The 12,828-nt window shown below is 53.0% G+C and overlaps 1 protein-coding gene across 5 annotated transcripts in view; it reads right to left on the bottom strand.

The window, feature by feature from the left end:
- Positions 1-12,828, bottom strand: part of RNF213 (ring finger protein 213) — a 98,094-nt gene that overhangs the window by 49,892 nt on the left and 35,374 nt on the right. For 4 of the 5 annotated variants that reach the window (XM_077854535.1, XM_077854534.1, XM_077854533.1 and 1 more), the window contains 9 exons: positions 12,390-12,563; positions 11,262-11,351; positions 10,227-10,349; positions 8,360-8,537; positions 6,323-6,496; positions 5,871-6,020; positions 2,930-3,519; positions 1,776-1,941; positions 557-774 (listed from right to left, as the gene is read on the bottom strand). In XM_077854535.1, coding sequence (XP_077710661.1) covers positions 557-774; positions 1,776-1,941; positions 2,930-3,519; positions 5,871-6,020; positions 6,323-6,496; positions 8,360-8,537; positions 10,227-10,349; positions 11,262-11,351; positions 12,390-12,563 — 1,863 coding nt within the window. The remainder of the gene's footprint in view (positions 1-556; positions 775-1,775; positions 1,942-2,929; positions 3,520-5,870; positions 6,021-6,322; positions 6,497-8,359; positions 8,538-10,226; positions 10,350-11,261; positions 11,352-12,389; positions 12,564-12,828) is intronic. The other variant, XM_077854532.1, reaches the window with a different exon arrangement.

Raw genomic sequence — 12,828 nt, 5'->3', positions numbered from 1 at the left:
GTGTAGAGATTGTTTTAAGACATTATACTAATTGTAGGAAATACGGAAGGTACAGAGACATACACAGAATGAAATAACAGTTATCACCATTCAGCACAGAACACTGGTCCTGCGTCAGTCTTCTTTCCATGTGCATTTTGCACGATGGAAGTTGCTCTCATTTACATGAAATTCTCAATCCTCTTTCTAATGTCACAAGGGAGAGGAAGCATCTACACATATGAAGGGAAACTGGTGGATTTTTTTTTTAAGACTTTTTAAAAATTTTATTCATGAGAGACACACAGAGAGAGAGAGAAAGACAGGCAGAGGGAGAAGCAGGCTCCATGCTGGGAGCCTGACGTGGGACTCCATCCCGGGTCTCCAGGATCATGCCCTGGGCCAAAGGCAGGCGCTAAACCACTGAGCCACCCAGGGATCCCCCGGAAAACAGGTTTTAAACCTCATTTGAACACCTGCTGTACAGGTGGGGTAACCTGCAGTCCTGCCCCTCGTGGTGCCCAGCGACCCCATACACAGCCTTGTCTGCTCGGGTGACGCCAGAAATAAGACATACCAGTTTATGGGGCAGGTGCGGATCTTTCTCCAGAGCCTTCCACATTTCTTTGAGGTGCATCATGAACTCATTGAATCCTGCACTCGTGTCCAGCTTATACAGCAGCGACGCGGAGCCCTGCACGGCATCGTGGAAGCAGGCCACCCGGTCCACGTCGATGTCGTTCTCCCCCGCCGAGATAGAGGCCAGGTCCACAAACACCTTCAGCTCGTTGATGCCTTGGGGGCAAAGACACGCAGGTGAGCCCCGGGCTGCTCCGGCACGACCCCCTGCTCCCCGTCAGACCTCCAACCACATTTAGCGAGGCTAGAAATGGACGGGGTGGGTTTTTAGGGTCTGATCCACTTTCAGCTTTTAGTATGAATCTAGGGCTGCTTTTTCTTCTGCTGTCGATGTTGACACCAGCGGCGGATGCCTGGCCTTATGAAGCAACAGGGACATCCAGACACGGCAGGAGGCCTCCGTGCACTTGTTTTATGTAATCCACGCAACGTCACCATTTAATACCAAAAGAAACCGGCTCAGCTGGTAAGTACTATGTTGACAGTGAACTATAAAGAAATGGAGATAATTCTCCTTGGGCTGCTTACTAGTCCAAGGATATATGTCAAAGTGGGCATTTGGGAGCACCAAGGCTCCAGATGAGAGCCGCCCCCTCTGCCCTGCCCCGCACACCAATGCTGCCACCGCCACTGCCCCCTTTCCTGCTTCGTCCACCTTACCCCTCCTGCTCCCCTCCATGCAACCCCTCTGACAGAGGCGCCTAGGCCACAGGGCAGAAAAGCCTTCCAAGCTCTTGCCCTCCCCCCCAAAAAAGAAATGCACATAACACTAACGAAGCTGATGTAATCAGAACTCTTCTGTGCACAAGAGCTTATACGTTTTCCAGTTAGAATCAACCAGAGGAAAAAGCTGAAGGGGGCAAGATTTGTAAGAATGTGATCCCCAACTGTATCCAGCAAGCCTCCAGAGTGGGGGAAGAAAAGTAACCAAGGAAATCGGTTTTATGCCAGAACATAAGACATACTACGGCCCGCATCATGCACGTTCTGCTGACAGTCGATGAGGCACACACTGAACACCCACGTACGGGATGCAGACATGCCTGATCATCACACAGCGCGTGACCTGTCTGCAAGTGTAGGAACCCCTCCACCCACCCCGTGAGCCATCTGCGCACCCTCTCCAGACCCCCAGCAGCCTCAAAGACCGGCTGTACCTCCAAGAGCCTCCCGGACCCAGCTAATGAACTCCTTCCTCAGGGCCAGCTCCTTCAGACACTGGGACCGCGTCTCACTGATGTCCTCCAGCAGCTTTTTGGCATTGATAAGCTCCCTGCTGATCCGCTCCAGCTTCTCGTGGCGGTACTTGTCAAAGTTGTCAGTCTGCAAGACAGAGCTCTACTGTGGGCTGGACCCAGTTACCCGGAACCCCGGGGTGGGAGCAAAGGCACTGACCATCCCAAAGGCCCCGTTCATGCCCCTCCTGGACTTGCAGCAGCTAAAGGCAGGTGCATGAAGCTCCTGTCCAGGAGCTGGGATGCTAGAGGCCCCCACTGCCATCTCCCCATCGATCCACGGTAACTACTCTGCCTCGGTACCTGGCATTCCGAGAAGCGACTTAGGTAAGAACTTTGCCAGGTGCATATTGTTACTTTTCCTATTTTTCCTACTTTTCCTATTGTTATTTTCCTATTTTGCCAGGTGCATATTGTTACTTTTCCTATTTTGTTACTTTTCCTATTTCCTACTTTTCCTCTGGGCCTTTTGAAACAAAGGCCCAGAGTGGTGACCTACTTGAGAACACGCTGCTGGGATGCAACCTTATGTGTGTGCAATTCCAAATTTTGTGCTACCTTTGCATCGTCTTCGTAAGTGATTATATTGTGTTGTAACAGAGGTCACGGGACGCCTTGCAAAGGCTCGCCTGAAGGAACCAAAGCAAAGGACTCGCCCCTCCACTGTAGCCGAGACGGCTTACGGTAGGCTGCTCCTCGCCAGCACCAGCCGATGTGAACAGAGGGGCCTCTCCCGCCTGTCTCTAACCTGCTGAGACCGGATTACTCTTTCCAAATCCCTGGCTACTGAAAGAGGGTCACTGTCCGTTCCCAAATTCTCAACCCTCGTGCCAACCTGAGAAAACGCTCACTTGCCAGGAGCACTCACGCTACTGATAAACAGGTAAAAATGAAGACCTTGGCACGGTCAGACCGTCAGGTGAGACACAAATGACAACTCTTGGGGAGACCGTCAGGTGAGACACAAATGACAACTCTTGGGGAAGGCTGTGAACCTATCCTATCTGGCTCCCGGAATCTGGAGAGCCTATGGGAACCCCCACCTCCACGCCGAGGGTCCCTGGCAAATAACTTACAAAGTGTAACAAAGTGTGCAGAATACTGAAGTTGCCAATCAGGCCCAAATTCTCCTTGACCTCCAAGATGACCTTGGCTGAGCTGACAGCCTGGTCCAGGTGATGATACTCCTGGATCTGCGCAACGCGATCCTCGATCCAGTCCTGCTGGTCGCTGGGGTCCAGGGCACACATGGTCCGGAGGTCGGAAGTGAGGTTGCTGTATTTATTCACAAAGTCCTTGAAGACAGTGTTGACCTCCTGAAAGGTGATCTTGCCTGACCTCAGATCCTCATACAGTTTCATAAACTTCTTGAAACAAGGGACATACAGGTATGTATACACCTCCTCAAGCTGAAGAATCTGTTGTTCCAGCTCCTCCTCGGGTTTTCTCAGCCCCTCCGTGGTGTTTTCCCAGAAGACCTGGAAGATGTGGCTGTCCTTCAGCTGGTCCACCTTCTCGGCCATCTCTTGGATGTGGGGACTCAGGTTGTAATGCACTGTCCTCTTCACGTCCGGGGAGCTGGATGACAGCCTCACTGTCACAACGTCACACAGTCTTTTACTGCCCAGATCTTCCAAGTTTTTCTCCACCATCTTTTCCAGATCCACTTTGAAACCACAAAGGAAATCAGAAGTCAAACCTCTGCTTGAGACACCATTTCACTTTACTTTCCCCGTATGTACTGTCCTTGCTGCTCATCAGAAAACTCATATAAGCACGCTTGCTGGCCATTTCCCTCACTAAGAACCCATCTGTCTCCCTGCCCCGAGCTGGTTCATGAACTCTCACAACAAAGCAAGCACAGTCGCTTCTGGGTGCAGATGGCAGTGTGGACACTGCCTGCCTCACTCCCTCCCCACATCCCGCGCTCCAGTGCTAGCACAGACTTGGTCTTGGAAAAGTCATAAACCGGCCGGGCTAGGAGGAGCAGAAAAGATGTTCACAGCTAGAGCAGGGGGCAGTAAAAACCCAGATGTGCAGCGGTGGCCAAGGCCGAGCTGGGCCCCAGGGTGTGGACCCCAGCCCACAGTGGGGAGGTGGGAAGCAGGAAGGCTCTGGGTTCCCTGATGGCATATTCAGCGGTTGCTCGGCCGCTGGAGGTGGGACCTGCTGAGGAAGTGGGGAGGGTCTGGCTGGAAAGGCTGGAGAAGAGGTCAGACTTTCATGCCCACCCCATTCTAGGTAGCAGGCCGGCCACCCATTCCACTCCGGCCAGTGACAGCTGCTAGCGTGGGGACCGCAGGGCTGGCCAGCCCTTGGGAGAGGACCTCACGTGTCCACCGCAGGCCCCACTGCACCACCCTTAGGGTCTTCCCTAGGGTTGCCGGCCCCTCTCTTCATCCAAACAGAAAAAGGATGCCCAGACACACATGGACAATCTTTACTGTGAAAGGCAGACATGGCAACATAAAGACAGAGGAAAGAGGAAACTCTGGGAACAAAAGACAAGGAAAACCTCTAGGGGCACCTGGGGGGTGCCGTCAGTCGGTTGAGCATCCCGCTCTGGGTTTCAGCTCAAGTTGTGATCTCAGGGTCGTGCCATTGAGCCCTGTGTCAGGCTCCCTGCTCAGCGGGGAGTCCGCTGGAGATTCCCTCTCCCTCTGCTCCTCCCCCTGCACGCTTGCTCTCTCTCAAATAAATAAATCTTAAAAAAAAAAAAAAAGGAACACCTCTAAACCAAAAATGCAAATACTCTCAGAAAAGACAACTGCAGCTGTGAGCAAGAACAGGATAACATAAAAAAGGTCATTCAGAGAACAAGAGAAGTTCCTCTTCTAAACCAGACCCAAGTGTGAAGTGAAACGAAAAACAGTGGAAAGGCTGAAGGTCATGTTGCAGAAATTTCTCCAACAGCAGAGCGAAAACCAAAGAGACGGGCAGCAGAAGAGGAAGTTTAGGAAAGTTCCAGCGACTGCACCCCAGGAGGCCCAGCACCCAACGGCGCACGGTCCCATGTGAGAAAGGCGAACCACTCAACTAATTCTCGAGAATTGCCCAGGACTCAAGGACGTGGATTCCTGGACTAGAAGGACCCTCCCCATCATGCCCAATATGGTGGATGGAAAGGACTCCCACCGAGGATACATCCCCTGAAGCTTCAGAAGCAGGAGACCCGAAAGATCTGAGAGCTTCCAGAGAGGGAACGCATGCCACACACACAGGCCGGTGGTGAGAATCGCATCTGGATCCTCAGCAGTGCAGGGGCGATGCAGCAATGCACTCGAGAAGCTGCAGGATTTCTGCTGTAATTCCGCCCCTGGCCTGGCGGTCACCCTGGTCGAGGGCAGACATCCTTAGGGGTGCAAAGGTTCAAGATCTGTTCCCTCTCTCGGGGGGAGGGGAGGGACAGAGAACTCATTGCACTAAAACGCAGGAGTGAGAGAGCCGGGCCGGGGGGCAGGGTCCGAGAAATAGATCTAGTCCGGGAGAAATGTGAAGGAAACCCCTAGGATGGCGAAGGAAGGTTCTAGAACCACAGCCTTCCAGTCGAGGGAGGATCCTTCTGGAAGATCTAACTGATTGTTTGGCAAGGAAATCCAGACAGTCCATAAAGAGCCAGGGGGTTGCACTGAGAGCAGAGCGTTTGAAAAGGTGAGAATTTAAACTCCAGAGACACCCCAGCTGGCGCGAGAAACAGAAGAAGAATATGGTTGTGGATGGTGCATGCACGCAGCCGGGATCACGGATCCCTGAACGTCGATCTGCTGGAGACGTTCCTGGCTGGAGCAGGCATGGGGGCGGCTGAGGGGCCCGTGTGCGCAGGGGACGCAGAGAGCCCAGCCCTCGTGTCCCACAGGGGCGGATGCCCCAGCCCGAGCGGGGAAGGGGTGTCGGAGCGCCATGGGGGGTGGGGGGCGTCAGGAGAAACAGCAAAGGGGACTCTGCTGCCCCGAGGCTGCCGTGTGGCGCGAGGCCCCGGGGCCCCTCGGTGTCGTTCGTGTTAACTCTGAGGATCACCTTGGACCAGCTGTTTCACCTTCTCGCACATGCTCAGGAGACTGCTCACACATTTCTTCTCCCTCTTCAGAGAGCTCAGCTCATCCTTTCTCCAGACCAGCACTTCCCCCACGTTGTGTTCATTCTCCAGGGATGAAAGACTCTTTCTGTCTGGAAGGAAAGAGTAACCCAGTGGAAGTGGGAGCGGGGCCTTCCCAAGGGTGGCCACCATCCCCTTCACGGCCCTTTGGAGCTGCTCACGGCCACGGGGAGGGACACGGTGACGCTTCCTGGGTCACCCTTTGACCACTTTCTCACCGGTTTCCGTGGGATTAGAAACCATCCCGTCTCCACTTAACTGACGGGAAGAGCCGCTCACCGTGAAGATGACAGAGGTCACCCCCCCAAGAAGTCCCCGGGCCAGCGCAGTCATCGCAGGCGGACCTGCGGCTGGAGCCCGCTCGGAAACGTACTCGACTCCCAGATGCCCAGGAACTGATCCGTGTGCTTCTCGATGAGCTCCAGGTGTCTGACCAAAATGGTGCCGTGCAGGAGGTCCTCGCCGACTTTCATGAACACAGAGCTGCCGGTAGCCAACAGCTCCTTGCTGTCCTCGGTGATGTTGGCTAATATCTTCTGGTTGGTTCCTGATCAGATGGAGAACAGAGTGAGAACAGCGGGGGCCCGCCCCTCGGCCCGACTCTGGAAAGCACGGAGGTCCCCAACAGCCTCCCCGTTGGGCCCCCACTTCCACACAGGCCAACTCAAGGTCACCGGGCGTCTCTGGACATGCTTCGCCCTTCACTAGGTTCTACGTGTGCCTGGCAGGCTTCCCAGATGACCTTGTTCATGAAGACGACTCCTCCCAGGGCAGAAATCAGCCAAGAGAGCCACGTTGCTTAGGGTTTTAAAACCTGCGCCCCACTCAGCAGGCTGGATATTATTTTTCTTTTAAAGATTTATTTATTTGTTTATTCATGAGAGCCACACAGAGAGAGGCAGAGACACAGGCAGAGGGAGAAGCAGGCTCCTGGCAGGGAACTCGATGCGGGCAGGATTCAGTCCCAGGACCCCGGGGTCATGACCTGGGCCAGAGGCAGAGGCTCAACCGCCGCACCACGCAGGCGCCCCAAGATGTGGAAGAGACTTAAATGCACATCTCTAAGTGAAACAAACCCATCTGAAGAGGCCACAGACTGGACGACTCCCACCATACGACATTCTGCGAAAGGCAGAGCTTCAGGGAGGTGGGGGGACGGACGAACAGGACAGTGCAGGACATTCTGTAGCATATCACAAAGGTGGACACACGTCATACGTTTGTCCAGACTCACGGAGCGTGGAACCCTAATGCAAGAGGGAACCCTAACGCAAACTGTGGAGTTCAGTTAATAATCATGTACCCATATTGGCTCATCGGTTGTCACCAATGTCCCCCAACACAGCAAGACATGAAGAGCAGGAGAAACTATGTGTGGCGGGGGGCAGGCAGGTAAAAATACGGGAACTCTGTACACTCTGCTCAATTTTCCTGTAAATCTGAAATTGCCCTAGAAGTGTCTATTAATTAAAAAAAAAAACACAGGGGCGCCTGGGTGGCTCAGCGGTCAAGTTTCTGCTCAAAGGTGTGACCCCAGGGTCCTGGGATCGAGTCCTGCATTGGGCACCCCGCAGGAAGCCTGCTTCTCCCTCTGCCTGTGTCTCTGCCTCTCTCTCTGTGTCTGTGATGAATAAATAGATAAAATCTTTTTTAAAACATTAAAATTTAAAGATTAAAAAAAAAAAACCCACAAACGTAACCTTTTCAAGCAGGTAGCTTTCAATAATGTACATAAAAATCCCACATCCACGATCTTATTTTGTCGCCACCACAACACTTGCACGCAACAAGCTCAGCTTTTGTCCCCATCATCCGATGGAACAGAGACCGCAAATCATCTCACTGGGATTTTTCATTCTGAATCCAGTGCTTTTCCACTACATCTGAATCTGACGACTTACACACACACTTGAATATAATGTTTTTGGGGCGATATCTATCTCCCCCACCGAAACACTCAGGCACGGAGGGTGGGGGCGGAAGAAACAGACGGTACTTGGTCTTCTGTTCAAAGGTCAACATTGGATCGGACGTTGACGCTGACCTCAGAATAACAGAGCCGTTTCTACAGCCAGACAGGCTTGGGTTTGAATTTTAGTCCTTAACATGCATCCCCGAGACCTTGGGTAAGTCACACAGCACAGCCCCATCTGGAGGACGGGGATCTTTCAGGGCCATCTCAGGGTGGCCACAGTGGCTGGGGCATGGCTGGCATTCAGGGGATGGTGGCTTTCGGGGCTGGCTCTCGTTCACCAGACGGCACATCCTGAGTCCCCTGGGTTCCTCCCTCAGGTCTGCTTCCTTTGTCGAACACCAACCTGTCCTATCAGGTGGAACAGTCTGCCACCCACCCCCCCGGGGGTCGGGCAAGCGGGCGGAGCCGGCGTTCCCAGCACCCCCACGGACGTACTGCACAATTTGAAGAGATGCTTGATGTCCGGACATGTGAGCAGGTGCTTCAAGACCTCATCCAGGTAGCGTGGGGCGTCCTCGTTCCTCGGCCAGGACTTTGTGATCACAGCCGACACAAGGGTGCCGAAATTCTGCAGGTTGTGGTAAGAGATCCTCTCTAGAATACTGGTCTGATTCTGTAAGACAAGGGACAGAGACAGAGAGAAATGCAGGAAGGGTTTTTTTTTTAAATTGGTTTGCTTCTGAATAATGGAAGTAAATCACTCATCCAATAGCACCCCAGGGATCCTCTGTGGCTCATTCTACAGAGCCTCAAGGAACCTGAGGACTAAATACCTCGTTTTCCCCAAGATCTTCCTGTTTCCTCACGTGACCAACAGCAGAGACGTGGAGATAGGCGGGCACACATATGCACACACGCAGAAAGAGGCGTGCACAGGCCATGCGGACACGCGCACACTCCATGCCCCCTCTCCTTCTGGCTCGCCGTCACTTCCCATGTTTTTTCCCTGGACTTACCATAAAAAGCACCAAACGTAATGTGCGTAAAACAATTCATATGCATAGACTCTGTCGTAAACCCTAATTCTGACCTGTGATAGGCTTTTTGAAAGCCTGCCTACACACAGCACATGTATTTTAACTCTCCTTTCTGGGTCCCCCGGCCAAGTGACAAAGTGTCCTCCCCTTCTTTGGGTTCAAAGCTTTTACAGAAATTTTCAGGAATTTGTTAGAAAAAAAAATAATAATAAATAAAAATAAAATAGAATAAAAATAAAAGGTAGGGTTAGTTTATAAGAGATACTTTTTGATACCGAGAAAGAAAAAAAAACAAAGTTTTATCCAGCAACATATAAAAAGGATTATACTAAGACCAACTGGGATTTTTCCCAGGGAGGCAAGGTTGGTTTAAGATGAGAAATTTGTTACTGTGATACATCGTATCCAGGGAAGAGAGGAAAAAAAAGAAAAAAAGAAAAAGACAACATAGGATCGTCTCCGGAGATGCAGAAAACTTTCAGACAACATCCGATGCCATCTCATGATAACAACTCTCAACAAAGCACAAATAAAAGGAACATGCTCCACCTGAGGAAAGGCTTCCGTGAGAAGCCCACAGCTGCTGCCACCCTCACCGCCGACGGACCAAGGGCATCACCCCCCTGAGATGAGGAGCAAGGCGAGGATGTCTGCCCCGGAGGCTCTTGTCACACCCTCTCGAGAACAAGACACAGAGGCATCCGGATTGGAAAAGTAGTAAGACTATTTCTACCTGCCTATAACGTCATTTCATGTATTAAAAACTCCTAATAACAAAATAGAACAATTATAATAATATATTGTAATAAAAGGTAAATGAATGTGGAGGAAAAAAATACCCCACAAAACTCTAAAGCACACACGCGGTCCCAGGAGGTGTCCCTAAGAGGCAGCCTGGGGCAAAAGGCCTTCCCACCCGGCAGAGAAAACCCTAAGTGATTTCCCAGAACCTTTTCAACTTCACACGTTTCTCTTCCGTTCGGTCAGCCTGTGGAGTGTTCTGCCGACACCCGCCCAGGAAACGCCCAGACGCGGAACCACAGGCCCGCTGGACCTGCGCACTGGTGACCCCAGCCAAGGTCACCCGGATTTGGGATTTGTGGCGCGTTACCTGTAGCAGCGGGAAGCTGAGCAGCATCTCGGGGAGGCGGTCAAGGGCAACGAATTTCAGAACCCTTCCTCCAGGGCCGGGAGGGGGACACCCGGTGCCCACCCCAGCGCTGCCAACGGGGCTCAGGACCAGCGGGCACATGCCCCCCCAGGTCCCAATGTCTGAAGACCCCCACTGCGAACCCCGTGTCTCCCGGGTGGGAGGGGTCACTCACCTGGCTGGCTGCGCTCACTGCTTCAACGACACACTTCTCGAAGCATTTTGACACACTATCTTCCTGCCCCCTGGCATCCCACTGGGGGCCACAGAAGATACAAATCTGGTCGAAAGGCTTCTCCTGCAAGAGCAGAGAGCGCATTGGCAACTGCACCCCAACACTCCGGGCGATGAGGACACCCGCCTTATTTCCACCTTCCCCACATGGCGGCGGGTCCCCGGGATTCCACTTCCCACCCCGCACTGACCGTGTCCCCCAGCCCCTCCCCACTTGTGCCCATCACACAGACGAGGCCCCAATTCAGAGCCTCCCTTCCAGCTCTGCAGGATAAGCAGCTGGCCCCGCCGCTTGCAAAAACAGGTAAACTTTGAAAAATAAGTGATTTTCCCTTGTTCCTACTTTCCTACAAAGCATTACTTAACAGTTACACATTAACGTCTCATATCCTATAAAAACAAACCCTAATTTTCCTACGGTCATAAGCTTTAATTAAAAACTAACATTTTGGGCAGCCCGGGTGGCTCAGCGGTTTAGTGCTGGCTTCGGCACGGTGTGTGATCCTGGAGCCCCGGGATCGAGTCCTACGTTGGCCTCCCTGCATGGAGCCTGCTTCTCCCTCTGCCTGTGTCTCTGCCTCTCTCTCTCCCTCTGTGTCTCTCATGAATAAATAAATAAAATCTTAAAAAAAAAAAAAACCAAAAACGAACATTTTTGTTCCCCCATGTGTCGCTGGGTTTAGTGAGGCTTGTGTCATCAACAGGCCACTTGGAGCTACTGCAGATGAGGGCGCTTCACCCCCTCACCCCATGCCTAGGGTTCACCTGGTGGCAAGGCCCCGTTCCCTTCTTCTTTGCTGGAATGCCATCTTTGGTCAAACCAGTAAGGCTAGATCAAAAATGCAAGGTCACATCGACCGCACGCCCTGTGCACACTAGCACTGTCCATCCAAACGCACCGTTCCTATCTAGGTGGTTACAAACAGTCTGGCTTCATCAAAGCACTCCCCAAAAGGAACAGCCCGATTTCTGGTACCTGTTTGATTCTCCCTTCCAAGTCCTCCAGCAAGGACTCCTTCCAGCCATACTCCACGGGGAAGTTTATCTTCATCAGCTGCCTCCAGACCTGCAAAGCCCACATGTCAGTGACAGCCACAGCAACAACTAAGTGCCACAGTGAATTCTATTTAAAAAAAAAAAAAGAAAGAAAGATGGAAAGACTGTAACAGTAGTTCCAGGAGGGATGGGTACCTGGGTTCTGACCTCATCTTTGTCCCTGGTGAGCTGTGTCGGTGGCAAGTCAGAGCCACCCACCCCAGCCTTCAAAAAGGAAGGGCCCCGACAGGACCAGGCAGCCAGGATGGCCCTTCCACCATGTAGCTGGTTTTTATTCTGAAAACATGTCTCCCCCTTGCTTTATCTCCAAAACCTTTGAACGTACCCATAAAGTTGCAAGAACGGCCCAATGACACCCATGATTCTTCGAGTGGACTCCCCCGTTGTTGAGGCTCAACGGCTGCACTATCTCTTTCCTGCTCTCTCTATAAGAAGCGCTTTCTCTGCAGAACCCCCGCAAGAGAAGTTGCAGGTACCCCACCACATGGCCCCAAAACACTTGGGGCAGGCATCTGGAACACCGCAGCCGTTCTGCTGCATGATCCCGGTGCACGCAGAAAGAAAATAGCAGCGGAGGTAAAGCACCCCCCCAGCCTACAGCACACACCCTTCCCAACCCTCCGGCCTGAGCAGCTCATCCGCTCCCACCCAGGTGACCCCTGGGGGCCAGACCCCACAGCCACCCCGGGCCTACTCATCCAGCTTCCTTCTGGAAACTTCCCAGCCTTTCTGAGGACTGTTTTTCTCTTCTTTGACTTCAGATGCCTTGTGCTCGGTCTCCCCTTCAAGTACCTCTCGCCTCCACAGTTTCCTGACCTTTTCAGCCATCCCTACCGGCCACTCTCCTTGCTGACACAGCCCGGAGGCGCCTCACCACAGGGCCTGCATGCCCACCCTTCCTATGGGGCCTGTCACGGGGAGGGGGCCTGTGGGCAGCGTGACCAGCACCGCATCTCCAATCCTGCAGGTGGACCATGGGCCCCGGGCCAGCACGTCGCATCCCTGCTCAGACCCCTCCGGGCAGCATCTCAGCCCAGCAGAGCTTTACCTTGATTTCATCTGTGTATCTGAAGGTGAGAACTGCCCTGGCACCAATGATATTGAAGATACGCTCCCGAAAAACGCTCTGCAGCCAAGCTCTGGTGTTGATGATGGTCCCCTGGAACACCGCATGCACAGAATTCCTCCTGGCTTCCTTTCCCAGGCCCTCGGCCGAATCCTGCTGTGGCAGGAGAGGGGTGTGTGTGTTAAGGTCCCCAAGCCGCGACTCAGGCCATTCTGGAGACACTGTTCTCCCTTCCGGATTCTTGGCAGGAGCCCAAGAAGTAGCAACCTCTGAGTCACACGAATGCGTTCAGGACCCGGGCCTCGCCTGCATCTCAAGGTGCCTGATTTCCCTGGACTCTGTGGGTTCGCTCTGAGAGCAGGCAGGTCGGGCAAAGTGGGGCCAAGGTTGGGGGAGGATAGCACTCCACCCCTGTGAACTG

Source organism: Canis aureus, chromosome 16, assembly GCF_053574225.1.
Source record: "Canis aureus isolate CA01 chromosome 16, VMU_Caureus_v.1.0, whole genome shotgun sequence".
Lineage (NCBI taxonomy): Eukaryota > Metazoa > Chordata > Mammalia > Carnivora > Canidae > Canis > Canis aureus.
The sequence above is the reverse complement of the archived record's forward strand: the minus strand, read 5'-3'. Positions and strand labels throughout refer to the sequence as shown.